A 15,452-nucleotide genomic window follows, 5' to 3' on the forward strand; every position below is an offset into this window, starting at 1 on the left:
AAAAAAAAAAAAAAAAAAAAAAAAAAATAGGGTGCCCCTCTGACCCTAATCTCAGGGGGGTGGTCTTGGCTGGTTGTGTCTCCTAACCAAAGATGATATTAATCTTCTCAAGGTAAACCCGATATGAATCTCTCCTTCAAAGTTCCGGTAACATCTCTGCTGCTACCTGCCCTCCTGACACTGTACTACCCACATCTTTATAGAAGGAATTTTACCAGAGGAACCATCTAATTATAGTAAGCATGCCACTTATTTCTTACGGAAATTTTGACATACATCTAACTGGCATCTTGATTTTAACATATGCAACACCAAACACCTCCTATAGTTTACCCATCTCAGTTAATGGCAACTCCCTTCTTCTGGCTGTTTGGACCAAAAACCTGGCATTATCCTTACAAGTGTTATTTTTTTCTCTTCATATCCCACTTCCACAAGTCCTTTCTGCTCATCCCTCAACACAGATACAGAACTCAACCATATTTCACCATATTTCAACCATATTTCACTGTTACCATCCTGGCCCTACCTGCTACCATTGCTTGCCTACATTATTGCAATAACCTAACTGGTCTACCTGCTCCACCTGCTCCCCAACCCCTTGCCTGTCTTTAGTTCCTTCCACTATGACAGAGTAATCCTGTTAAAATATGAGCTGGCTATATCCCTCTCCTCTCCAAACCTCCAATGTTTCTCATCTCACTTGTTGTCAAAGCCATCTACAAGTCTCCACATGATCTGCCCACATGATGCCCTTCTGATCCCTTTGCCTCCTTGCTCACTTTGTTTCTGTATGCTGGCCTTCTTTGCTATTCCTATACTCCCATCTCAATGTCTTGGAACTTTGCTATATTTGTTTGGAACTCTCCTTCAGCAAATATCCTTAATGCTTCTTCCCTCAAATTTCTCAAGTCTTTATTCAACTATCATCTTCTTAGTAAGACCTTCCCTAGCCACTCCTTATAGAATGATAAGAGCCCCTCCCCACTGCATTTCTATCCTAAGCAATTACTATTAAACATAGTAGATACTTCCCTTTTCCTTATTGTGTGTCTCCATCCACAAGATAGGTGATTTTGTCTGTTCTGTTCACTGCCATATCCCCAGCCTCAGAGACAATACCATGAAACAGTGGGCACTTAAATATTTGTTAAATAGGCCACAATTAGATATCATGCAATTATTTGGTTGCAATTTAAAAGTTTATGGTTCTACATGTTGGCAGGGATGGGGACCACTAGGAATTCTAGCTCATCTCTATTTTGGAGAACAGTTTGACAATATCTGAAAAAGTTTATGATATGTGCACCTAAGAAACCAGCAGTATTTTTATGGGTTGTATCTTTATTTACATAAGTAATATAGTATACTAAAAATCAGGATCATTCTAAGGAATGTGGTTAGCCTATCTAGAGGATACTCAATATTTTATGATCAGAGAATGAACTCTACCTCTCAAAAGAGAATCAATATAGTTGTACTGAAACACATACAAAGAGCTTGGCAGTTATTAGGATTATGCTATGGTGAGAATAAATCAATAAGTCAGCAGCAGAGAGAAGAAATGTAAGTGCATAGCAAAAAATATGACAATTTCGGGGTTGGGGTTATGCCTCAGCACTCGCCTCGCACCTGCAAGGCCCTGGGTTTGATCCTCAGTACCACATTTAAATAAACAAAGTTATTGTGTCCAACTACAACTACAAAATATAAATATTTAAGAAAAAAATATGACAATTTCAACCACCCAAGAAAATAACCACAAATAAACAAGCCATTTGAGAAGAAATCAGAGATAAGAAAAATAGACTTAAACCATGTGCCAAATTTTAAGTTACATCAATAAAATGCTAAAATAACCACCAAAATCATAAGCTAAAGGGCATGCCTACTGGGTTAGACTAGAATGTTTAATTGCATTCAAACATTTACAAAGTATCTCTTGTTGCCAGATATTCTCCAACTACTGACTATACAATTGATTGCATTAAATCCACATATAGTGCATGATTTCATTGCATTACTTTAATTTTCTCCTCCTGGATCTTTTGGCCAAATGGTTTATAAAAACAAACTAATCAGCCATATTTTATGTCTATTCCCTTTCTCCCACCTTGAATAAAGGAGCTTATAATCCCATAATTGACCAAAATTCAGGTAATAAGAGCAAAGTACTCATTTGGTGAAATTCCTTAGGGTTACCAGTACTTGAACAGTCAATGAGTTGAATGCCATCTGAAAATCTATTCCTATGTGCATCACCTATCAATGACACCAAAATCAATCTTACAGTTTTGACTCACAATTTAATATTCTACCAATTCTTTTCCTACTCAGAAGTTCATTCCATTAATCTTGGAAAAGAATGCATCAAATTACTATTCTTGGTCTGGCATTGGTATTCAAAACCAACATACGAAAAAAAGGAAGAACTCAACCGCAGCATAAGAGTTGTGGGGAAGAAAGAATTCAAAACAAATTGAAATATTTCCATTTTATTTCTCTCCCCACATTTTCAACCTTTAAGTATTTTAACCTGGAAATAGTATTTCTATTGAAGTTATTCACATGTTGTTGGAACAAAATAATTCAGATATCTTGTACACTTCACCCATTCTCCCTATGCTAACATTTTGCAAAACTACAGTATAATATCACAACCAGGATAGAGACACAAGAACATTGATATGATTTGCCAATCTTATTCAGATTGCCCCAGTTTCATACTCATTTGTGTATATTTGTGTGCAAGTTCTACACAATTTTATCACTTTTATAGGTTTGTGTATCTGCCAACCCAGTCAAGATACTGAACCACACTCCATCACAAGGGTCCCTCATATTACCCTTTTATAGCCAATTCACCTTTATCCTCAGAGTCGGACAACCACTAATCTCTCCTCAATTTATCGTTGAAATCGTCATGCCATATCCTACTAGGGAGTGGCAACTGTGCTCCCAGCCCTCCTCCACTCTTTCTTATTACTGCTCTTCAGTCTCACAGATAGGAGCCAATCTTTGATAACAGCTAATCATGAAAAGGATGGATTGATATTATTGATAGAGAAGATGATCCAACGCAAAAAAAGAAGGTTCTGGTGTTCAGGGGCTCTACTATATACATATCCACTTAATATGCATACTTCAGGCTACAAAAGAGAGAAAACATATCCTAGAAACTGTAAATACTGATTTTTCTAAAATCAGAGAGAAAACTTATTTTTCCTGAGACACCAAATTTAGCCATAGAAAGGGTCAGCATTTTCCACTTACATAAAGTATTTCACCCATCTTAGAGATTTTAGTCATTCTACATCAGTACATGTAAACCCCAACTTCCACTTACACATCATTTTCCCCTTGCAAACTATTAGAAACACTCCTTTACTTGAATTTAAAATCCAAAGAAAGAAGGATGAACTACTAGTTATAAAAGTGCAATTTAAAAAGCAACAAGAAAAAAAATGCCTATGCAACTACTACAGGACTAGTCAAGTGTAATTCATACCTGCAGAGCTCAAGAGGACACTAAAATCTGTCCCCCTCTGTGATTCTCCACTTTCATTATTGATTTCTTTTTCAGTATCTTGATATCGATCCCAGTTAGAGATGATCTTTCTTCTAGAATAATTTCCCTGTTCATAGTTTTCATCTCTAGAGGTTTCTGTATCACTGTCATCTTCAACCTGCAATCATTAGAGACAAATCAATAAACAGGGGAAAGCTTGACTTCAGTAGCCTCCGTAGTAAAATAATTTTTAAAAAAATACACAGGTATCACAATAAAGACTAAACGTATAAACCAAACTGTCAGAGGATATTAAATAACATTTTCAACAAACTCCATTATACCAGAGTGTTGTTTCAGGGTAAATTTTTTAGTAAGCATTGAAAAGGAAATATGGCAAGTTACTGCATGAACATTTGTGTAACTGGTCCCTCTAAAACCTATCCCTATGTCATATCTCAACAGCCGTTTCATCTAGTTGAAATAATCAAGGCTGAAAGAGTCTTCAACTCAAAGGACTTCAGGATAGAAATTAACTTTCAATTTACAAATTTTACAAACATGTTATAAATATGTTTTATAAACTTTAAATGGAAATCCTGATCAGATAAATTCTAGAGAAGTTTCCAGTCTTGAGAATCTGGTTAAGAGAACATATTAAAAAAAAAAAAATGCAGATTATGAGAAATCCTCGAATAGAAAGGGCCCAGTTTCATTGACAAATAAATTGCAAGGGAAAAAACAGTGGGGGAGAGGATGGAAATCTATAGATTAAAAGAGTTTCATAGGCTGGAGATGTAGAGCTCAGTGGTAGAGGTTTATCAGCATATACAAGCTCTGGGTTCCATCCCAGCACTGCAAACAAAAGGATCAGGGTGCAATGGACACAAGCAGTTGTGACATCAGGAACTCATCTGTACTCTGACTCAAGCAATCTAACCAAAGACAACTGGGACAATGTGAACAATGACTTGATAATTGATTACATTAAGTATATACTAGTAATTTTATTATTTGTTTGGTGTTAAACTATGGATGAAAAGATATGGCACTTGGAATTTGCTTCAAAATTGTGGGTAGGAAGAATAGCAAGTAGAAATGAAAAACTCCACATGATTGATCATTGCCAAACGAGGATAATGAGCACATGGAAATTCATTATACTATTGTTGTACGTACTTTTGCATGTTTGAAATTTTCCATAACACAATTTTTTAAAAAGAAGTGCACATGAAACCTAAAGGCACAATTCAAATAAGTTTCCCAAAGATTGTAAAATCCTTATTAAGTTTAAAAAAAACCTCTAGAGAAATATTAAAGCAACCCATCTATACAGAACAGGTTAGCATAAGCTTGAGGTTTCATGTTGTTTTTAAACACAGAAATAAGTCATGTTCATTTAATTATGAGGAATAGAAGCAAAACTAAAAAGCCTTGCATTCCCAACACCCAAAGCATCAAAAACCTTAGGGCACATATTTCCAGATCTTTTTTCTCTTATATTTACATAAACTTTTTGGTCACCAGATTTTATTAGAAATCTATATTCTCCACCTCTCCATGTCAATAAATTTCATTTCATATAACATCCAGACTATTTTAAAACCACCCAAAATTCTTTACAGCTTGTTTTTCCAGCCAAGTAACTCAATTCATAATTATGCATTATATCTGACTGCTCATCCCCAAGGCTCTTTGAATCTAGCACAATCCCCATTTCTATGACATTGATTCACTGACAGGCCAGATATAGTGTGGAAAAAATCTCCTGTTCAACTACTACTTTGTGGTGTTATTGACAAGACTTTTTTAAATCTCCATTATTACCTATAAACTAATCTTTAAAAATCTAAAGCTCAATAGAGTCTAGTTAAATAATTTTAGGTTAAAACACATCATAGATGATGTTCTGAACCTTATGCCACATTACATCAGATGACAGATAATAGCTACACCAACCTAAGTAACATGGATTGCCCAAAGGGTTTGGGTAATAAAGTCTGACCCATACACTGCACAGATCTATCTTCTTTCTTCCATCTAGGAAATTCTGTATGGTGTCATTTTGGTCCTTTAAATGTCTAGTTACCCATTAAGCATTCACCCAACAAATTTAACACTAGTCAATAGTCCCCCCTTGATTCAAATTTCATAAGCTTTCATGAAACCATGGACTAATTGGCCTTTCAAGAACACTTTCAGCCCTTAAGTATTATCAGCCTCCTGTCCAAACAAGAAAATGGCAATTTATATCATCATCTAGGGACTGCAAAGATAGTATAAAACCTGAAGGTTTCCTGCCATTTCTGAAAATTCTGAGAACCAGAAGATGCTGGTGGAATAAAAATATATGATTAAATGGCATCTGATGTATAAATTTCAAGTACCAGGAACGTTAGGGGGAAAAAAACAGCTTTATAACTGATGAGAATTTAGGGGATAGAACTAGAGCTGAAAATACTGACAGGGCTTAATCTGGGAAAATCCAATATTCTTTTGTTGTCCCACTGGGTAAATAAAGCTCAGGGAGGCTTCTCCAGTTAGTCCAAAACCTCTAAACAGAGCTATGACACATGGCAAAAATGGACACCTGGGCAAAATAATTATCTTGATCTGAAAGCTATGATCTGAAACACCCTAGGAACCACTGCTGCAGTGAAACAAGCACTAAAATGGAAGGCAGGAGACCCAGATAGGATTAATGGCCCTGCCATTACCATCATTTAATACTTACTAAGTGTTTATAATAGCCTGGACCTCATGCAGATGAATGACTCACTAATCCCCAAATTAGAAGAATCCCTAAACAAGGATCTCATTACCCCCACCCAAATGCAAACACAGAGTTGTCATTAGGTCTCCCTCAAAGAGATTACTAATAAGTAATAAAACAGAATTTAGAAGATAGTTATAAGTTAGAGAAAGGTACACCATAGAATTTCCAAGAGATTTCATTATGCAAAGATCTAGAACAAAATTAAAATATGCCAAGCCTCAAAATGGAGGGAAAGGACAGAGCAAATGAGAAAATACTGATGAAAGTAGTGTGAAAACTAAATATAAAAGGCATTGCTTTTATGTTAACATCATTTTGAAATGAGTATGTAATTTTCACTTTAACATTTCATACCTGGGCACGGGTCATTGGTTGCAGTGTTCATAAAGTAACAGGAAGCCAATTAGGTTAACAAGGGAAAGATCTATTATATGATTAAATTACTGTTGAGCTATTATTTTGTCCAATGGCACCAGGAAAAAAAAAAAATCCATTTAGAACAAATTGAGATTCTCAACCAGAAAGGATAATTTAATGTTTTGCAGTTCTTCTAATAGGCAAGGGTCAATTTGACTTCAAACTTCAACTACCCTACAGAATAGAGATGGAAAAAATTATTCCATAGATGACTAGGCAGAGCTGACAATAATCTAAAACTCAAGGAAGGAAAGCCAGGACAAGAACACAGAATCTGGCATCTGTTTGTACTCATATATAAGGTGATCAGTCTCTGAGCCTGCAAACCAAACAAAAGGCTACTCTAAAACTCTACTGAAGAAAGCACTACATTACCATAAAGAACTACAGCCTATATTCAATCATCTAAATCAATGAGATTCAAACCCATTAAATTCACAAAGATCTTAAAATGTAACCATAATCAATAATTATAACCTTCTTTATCAAACTACTTACCAGCACAGCTAGTCGAGTATAAATTTTTTGTCTTACCACTTTTTTTGGCCAGGTGTGGTGGGGTACACCTGTAATCCCAGCACTTTGGGAGGTTGTGGGGGATCAAGAGTTCAAGGCCAGCCTAAGAGGCTTGGCAAAGCCCTAAAAACTTAGTGAGACCCTGTCTCAAATTAAAAAAAAAAAAAAAAAAAATGGATTGGGAAGTAGCTCAGTGGTAAAGTGCCCCTAGGGTTTAATCCCAAGTACCAAAAAAAAAAAAAAAAAAGTCTTATCACTTCCTGAGTCATTTTAGGTAATATCATTAAAAAAAAAAAAAAAATTAACAGATAGTCAAAAAAAGAACAAAAAATAAGACTAGATAATCAATTTTCCAATAATAGTGAATGACATAACAACTCTTTCATTCGTAGGAGAGTCAACAACCCTCTACATACAAACACTGTACAGCAGAACATAACTCAGCCAAGGTCTCTTTCTAAAAAGGCTTGCTTTTTCCCCCATTGTCCAATGCTATGTTCCTCATTTCTGAGACCTACCCAGAATCACCTTTGATGTCCATATTTCTGTCAACAATCTCTTCAAGGCAATTTAGGCTTCTTATATCATGTATCTCAGAATTCTTCCAGCCACTACCCATTTATTCAATTCCAAAATCACTTCCACATTTTATGCTATAGGTTACATCAGCACCCCACTTCCCAATACCAAAATCTATATTCGTTTCCTAGGGATTTCTTAACAAAATATCACAAACTAGGTAGTTTAAAACAAATTTTTTCTCATGTTCTGAAGGCTTGAAGTCTGAAATCCAGGTGTTCGCAGAGTTGGTTCCTTCTAGAAGTCCCAAGGGAGAACCTGCTCCATGACTCTCTGCTAACTTCTGGAGGCTGCCAGCAATCCCAGGCCCCTGTTGGTTTATAGACCCATCACTCCAATCTCTATTATTTTCACATGGAATTTTCTCTTCTGTGTGCATGTGCACACCTTGTTCTCGTCTTATGAGGACACCAGTCATAATGGACTAGCGTTCATCTCAGTCCAGTAGGACCTCATCTTATCTTGATTTTATCCGTAAAGAACCTACTTCCAAATAAAGCTACATTCACAGAATCTGGGAATTAGGAATTCACTGTATCACAGTTTTCATGGAAAAATTCAACACACAACAGGAATAAAAATATTTTGAAACATAATGGCTAAAAAATTTCCCAAAGTTGATGAAAAATCTTAATGTACATAACCAACAAACTCCCAAGTAGTATAAACACAATGAGATCTATAGATACAGAATAAAAATTCTCCCAACCAAGAAGAAAATCTATTAGGAGGAGAAAAAGAAAAAGAAAAAAAGAAGTATTAGGAGAAAATGATCATTACAAAGCAACCCAAAAAAGACTAATGGCTGACTTCTTATCAGAAAGAATAGAAGCTAAAAGGCAATGCTGTGACATATTCAGAGTGCTGACAGAAAACTGTTAACCAAGAAAAATCAAGCTATCTTGCCAAATGAAGGCAAAACAAAGGCATTCCCAGATAAACACTAAAAAGATTAGTTGTAACAGACCCACTTTATGAAATATACTAACCTAAAATCACAAGGCTGAAAACAACTTATTCTAAACAGCAACTCGGATCCAAATGGAGGAAAAAAAAAAAAAGTGCCAGAAAAGGTGATAAATAACCATCAAAGACAATATAAATGCATATTTTTTCCCTCTCCTCCCTTAACAGATTTTAAAAGCAATTGTCAAACAATCTGCGTGCGACTATATTGCTGGGCCAACATCATACAGAAATCTCTTTGCCAGTAACAGTACAAAACCATATTAGACTAAGGAAGTGACTCCAGAAGGGAGCTCAAATAGGAGTGAGGAGAACTAGACATAGGATATAATCTGATAAAACAAATGGCTAACGTAACAAAAGCTATAAATATATGCTCCTCTCCTTCTTTAAAAAGAAAATCATAAAGTAGTAATTAAAACAATGGTTTTGTAACATAGGTGTAGCAAGTATAATAGAAATGGCAAAAGGGAACAGGGTAACAGCTACATAGTGTGATATTTCTATATATCACAGGAATTAAGTATAAATTAAGTATAAATCTGAAGCAGATTTCAATAATTTGATATATATATATGGTAAGCTTACAGAAATTACTCAAGAGGGGGAAATCATTAACTGAATTAAAATTAAAATGTTACATTAAAAATATTTGTTTAGGGGGCTGGGGTTGTGGCTCAGCGGTAGAGTGCTCGTCTAGCAAGGCCCAGGGTTCCATCCTTAGCACCACATAAAAATAAATAAGTAAAATAAAGGTTTAAAAATATATATTTGTTTAGTATAAAAAGGCAGTAAAGGATGAATCAAGAAATGAAGTATCCATGAGAATTAGAGAAAACAAAAATAAAATGGAAGCTGAGTATGGTGGCGCATGCCTGTTATCCCAGAGGCTCAGGAGGCTGAGGCAGGAGGATGGAGAGTTCAAAGTCATCTTCAGCAACTTAGCAAATCCCTAAGCAACTAGCAAGATCCCATCTCTAAGGATGTGGCTTAGTGGTTAAACACCCCTGGGTTCAATCCCCAGTACCAAAAAAAAAAAAAAAAAAAAATTTCAACAATATCAATAACATTAAATGTACCAAAATAATAGAATACTCAACAATATCAATAACATTAAATGTGAATAAACAATTCAAACTAAAAGGCCAAAACTGGCAGAATGGATTAAACAACATTTGATGACATGCTTTCTACAAGAGACATTTTAGAGTCAAAAATAAAAATATCAGTAAAATAAAAGGATGGAAAGTTATTCTATGCAAACAGTAACCAAAAGAGCAGCAGTGACTATAAAATGTCAGACAACATAGACTTGAAGACATACATTGTCATAAAAAACATTATATAAAAATAAAAGGGTCAGAACAATATAACAATTATGAACATATAAATATGTTAACAGATCCCTGCAATATGTGACGCAAAAACTGACAGCTGAAGGGAAAATGGATAGTTCAACAGTAACAGCTGGAGATTGCAAACACCCACCCACCCCCCAATCTTTCAATAATGAATACACAAAAGGAACCACAAGTACAAGAGAATCAACAAAAAGATTCACTCACTGAAGCTGCTGTCCCGTTTAACTTACAATATTTTCCATTAATTTTCCATTACAATCTGTTTAGGTTAACTGGCCAGCCTATGAACACCACATTTCGGCAGCATGATGTATTAAATATCTTTCTTTTTCTTTCAAAAAGGCAAGTCTGGCCGGGCGTAGTGGTGCATGCCTGTAATCCCAGCTGCTTGGGAGGCTGAGAGAGGAGGATTGAGAGTGTCAAACCAGCCTCAGCAACAGTGAGGCACTAAGCAACTCAGTGAGATCCTGTCTCTAAGATACAAAAAAGTAGTTGGAGATGTGGCTCAGTGCCCCTGAGTTCAAACCCCAGTACTCAAAAAAAATTTAAAAAGGCAAGTCTGCCAAAAGAATATTTAAAGATGATCTTTATCACCAAGAGTCCTCAGATAAGCCAAAAGAATATGGGAAATCACTGAGACATAACAGACAAGAGATCCCATGAAAGGTTTTTTCAACTCAAGAATCTAGCTTCTGGAGGTCCCTGTTTACTTCTTCTGAAGCAAAGGGCCTCTTCAAGCCCAATAAGGCTTCAACATTCAACAACCTTTTAAGTTCCTTACAAAATGTAAATTACATCATAGAAGGGAACAGATAGGAAAGACACTAGAACACAATTAAGGAAACCCTCCAACAGAAAGTCACCAAAACTTAGTATCAGGGATTAAATTCTGACATCAAACACATTAAACCAAAAATGCTACAATGTGAACTGGAAAATTATATTTATCCTACTTCAAATTTTTAAGTATTATTAAGCTTTAAAATGCACCCTCAATGACCAATAACCTAACTGCTACCTCTTAAGGTCATTCCTCAGTCCCCACCCAGGTACAGGGCACTGAACCCAGGGTTCAGTGAGTTAGGTCTCACCACGAAGCACTCCGCCACTGAGTTACACCCCCAGCCCATTCATTTTACTTTTGCAATAGGATCTCACTAAATTTCCAAGGCTGGCCTCAAACTTGATATCCTCCTGCCTCAGGCTCGAGAGTAGCCGGGATTACAGGCCTGCACCACCACAACCAACCTAAGGTGATTTTTATCATTTAGACCCTAAGCAGAAACTTATTATATTTAACTTCAATAGTGAAAAAAGTTGTCAGTGGGCACAGTGCCTGCCTTTAATTCTAGGTACTTGGGAGGCAAAGGCAGAAGTTCACATTTGATTATTCAAACTCAACTGTTTCTCTAGCAAGACAATTATATGCAGCTGCCCTTCCATGCCATCAATATATGGAAAAGAATGGGAAAAACTGCAGAGAAACTGGGAACCCCACCCATAAAGCAGCTGTTCAGTACCTCTTCTCACAGCCTTTCATTCCATCCAGTTTCTTCCTCCAAGGCCATGTGTGTGTCAATTCGATTCAGAAAATGGACCAAAAATGGGAAGCACAGAAATGTAATTACAACCTGTTGGCAGCCCACACTAGGGCTAGGCTAACTAGGGATAGACTATGGGATTTCTTAAAGACTTGAGAATTCTGTGCTTTAATGACTGAAGGGTATTTTGGAAATTAGACTGGCCTGATTAGTTATTTCAAACTATATTTTGTGGAACTCATTTATGGAGTACTTGTAGAAAAGAGAGGAAAATGATAAGAGAATAAGGTTCATTGTATCTACTTTACAACAAGAAAAAAAAAATCTGTTCAAAGGATTGAAAACTATAAAATTAAACCATCTTATAAGTCCCAACTCCCAGGTAAAATTCAATGAAGCAGATTAACATCAACAACCTTTCTAGTAGAGAAAGCACTGAACAGATGTATATGAAAACAATTTGCTCCGTGGTGTGGCTATGATCAAAGAGAAAAAGATAGTTTTGCTTTGTTGATTTGATCAGAGCACAAAACATCCCTCACCCAACCCAGAGCCAAAGGCACTGGCTTTTCCCTCTGGGTGAGCCCCATTTCTGGTGTACCCGCCCCTGTGTCCCACCCTTCCTAGAATTTCACTGCATGTGCTTAATGCTGGAAATGCTGGATTTCCTCCTGATTCTGTTTCAGGTTTTCATCTTATCCACTAGCACAAGCCTGGTTTCCTTGGAAACGCAGGTTTTAATGTCATCACCTTCCACTTTGCAGAAAAGTCACAGACTATTAAACAGCTGTTGTTTATCTGGACAACTTTAAGACATTCCCAAAACCCTCAAGTCAGAGGGGAAAAAATGATAAATTATTGATCTAGGAAGAGCCTAGGTCATCCTGGTCCAGCCTCTGCCCTCAAGCAAGAACATGTAGAAATCACAGGGTAGCAGCTTATGCTATGCCTGGGCTCCATGACTGTCTTATTCTTTACCCAAAAAACTAACTGTATTTCCAGCTATTATTGTTGGTTTGGGGTTTTTTTTGTTTGTTTGTTTATTTTGTTGTTTTTTTTTTTAAATCATTATCATTGCTGGTTTAAAGTTTATTTAAAAAAAAAAAAAAAAAAAGGTTGTAGAGAATTTATCAGCAATTAACAAAAATTCAGCCTACTAAGGATTTGACCAGTGCTTCCTCCCTACCACAAATTTTAAAACTAAAAGCCGGTCACCTTGATAAATTCCTTTTGAAGAAATGCATCTTGAAAAGGAACTAAGTGGAATTTATCTTATCATTTGTCTATCCTGCAATACACCCAAAGGGTTGCTTTTGTTCCTGGCACTGTTATGGCCATTTATTCAACAAGTATTTTATAAGTAGTTACTAAGTGCTGGGCAGATACAGGCCCTGGAAAGATAGACAAAAAAGACACAATCCCCAGGCTTAAGAACTCACATACTGTGGAAAAGTGGAGAAGTGAACATAAATAGTGTGATCTGTGCTGCTGACTATATGATATTCAGGTTATAGGTGGAAAAAGCACCACCAACAAAAATGGGTAGATGGGGTTGTCTTCAGGACCCTAGAGCCAGGGAGAAGCAGGAGGAGGAAGGCATCTGAGTATGAGGGACCTGTGGATGCATGTGCCCGTGGGTAAGAAAAGATTTATTTCCAGCCTTGGCCACATGGCCTCAGGCTAATAAAGAAAACAGCTACAGCTCCTGCCAGAAGGCAGACTGGAGGGAATCCTCATTTTCTAGGCCCAGACCTCTGACCAAGGGATGAGAGCTGTTCAAAATGAAACCCAGGAAGGTCAACAACAGGAAAATCTGAAAATATAAAAACATTTTTGAGGATGTGGGGATGGTAGGATTAGCGAAATGATTTTTCAGTCTGCCCAAATTTCCCCCTTAAAAACATACTGAGTAAAGAGGATAGCAAAATGTAAAAATCTAGGGAAAACATTCATAGAAAGCTAGCAACAAATTTTTCCATAAAGTCTCAAATATGAGTGGGTCGAAACAAATCACCAAAAGTCACCGGCTGTGAAAGTGAGGTTGCAACACACATAACAGGAAGCCAAGGTGGGCAGCAGTGGGGCAGCAGATTGAGCTTCCCAAGGTAAACATGAGGTACTCACTGAAAGCTCAGTGGGCCCATCGGAGAGCAGCAGCAGAGTATGTCAGGTCTAACTCCAACAGCCATAATACAAGGAGGGGCTAAGCCTGGGCCCTGTGAACTCTGAAAACTAATGGGCCAAACCCCACCCTCAGGAGAATCCACATTGAACAGAATAAAGGAAAAGGAAGGGCCAGATACAGATGGGACCAGTGTCCAGTGGGATATAGCCCTTATTTTCATACACCTCAGAAGGTGTTCCAGAGCATGACATCTAAAGAGCTGCCCTAACAAAGTTGCCCTTCTAAGAGCTAGGAAAACTGATTTCAGATGAAGATGATAACAGCATTTTTATAATGGATTCTACAAAGCATCAAAAATGTTTTTTCTAGGGGCTGTGGTTGTAGCTCAGCAGTAGAGCACTTGCCTCACATGTACAAGGCCCTCAGCATCATTTAAAAATAAAGGTATTGTGTCCATCTACAACTAAAAATATATTTTAGAAAAAAAATAGTTTTTTCTAATACAATCCCACTGTTTATACATCTAACTAAAAACTTCACCCTCAGTCTCAAAGACATAAGGAAAAAGTCAAGTCTCAGTACTGCTCAGTAGCATCAAAACAGTTCCTGGGAAAGAAAGTGGGGTAGAGAGAACCTGGGCTTAAAGGGAAAGGTAACCCATTCACAAAGCTATTGTTCCCTGGCGCCTCAGTGTTGTCACACCATTCCTTTCCTTCTCCTCATTCTTACACCTTCTCATAGGTGTTTTTATTGAAAGTGGTTGATAAAAATGAGACATGAAAAAGTAATTACTATCTGTTAGCAGAATCAAGAATCTGAGACAGTGCACCTGTTCTCTCCATTGCCAGCTCCTTGGACATCAACTTGCCTTCAACAGTGTTCCCTCAGATCTGAACAGTAACCATTATGTGGACATAAAACTAGGAAGAAATTTTGTTTTGTTTTATTTTTAATCTAATAATACTACCTGCTCTTAATTTCATCTAATAAGTTTAAAATTCTTTCTCTACTAAGAATCATTAATAAATTTTTCATATTCTTATGAAAGGCCTGATATCATACCATGGTCCTATCTATTTGGAAGCAAGGACAGTTTTTCCACACAGTCTACATCATATAATTTAATGGAGGAAATAAAATCCATGTTTCTTTCCACCCCCCCTCACAAACCCTGAATTTCTTCAATCTATAATGAATGAAACACATTCTACACTAAGATCTACACTTCTTATTGGAACTATTTTTCTTATTTGAGGTTTTTTCAGATCCTAAATTTTTTCTAGATCTACAACGAAATAACACAGGATTGGGAACTTGGCTCTGAGATAGACCTTTGCTGATGAGAAAATACAATCCCATTGAGGAAATTTACCTGAATCCCAGTCTTTTCAGTATTTTTAACATTACACCTACCACCTAGAAAAACAAATCCAAGTACCCATCTGGGTTGAAAGAAAAGAGTTACTGTAATGTAAAATTCCAAAAAAGTCAAATGGTACTACATAAGACTTTTTGTTTCTTTTTCTTAGGAAAAAGGAGTTACACAGAAACTTCTCTTTTTTGGGGGGGTAATGTGAGGGGTGGGGGCCTCTACTCTTCTATGTCTAAAGTTGAAGGCAGGTCATACTACATACTCTCAGGTCCATCACACCTTAACTAAAAA

The 15,452-nt window shown here is 36.7% G+C and overlaps 1 protein-coding gene across 1 annotated transcript in view; it reads right to left on the reverse strand.

Moving 5' to 3' along the window:
* Aven (apoptosis and caspase activation inhibitor) overlaps positions 1-15,452 on the reverse strand; it is a 173,503-nt gene that overhangs the window by 137,407 nt on the left and 20,644 nt on the right. Inside the window, 1 exon segment of the mRNA XM_015480857.2 lies at positions 3,509-3,686. Coding sequence (XP_015336343.2) covers positions 3,509-3,686 — 178 coding nt within the window.

Source organism: Marmota marmota, unplaced genomic scaffold (assembly GCF_001458135.2).
Source record: "Marmota marmota marmota unplaced genomic scaffold, marMar, whole genome shotgun sequence".
Lineage (NCBI taxonomy): Eukaryota > Metazoa > Chordata > Mammalia > Rodentia > Sciuridae > Marmota > Marmota marmota.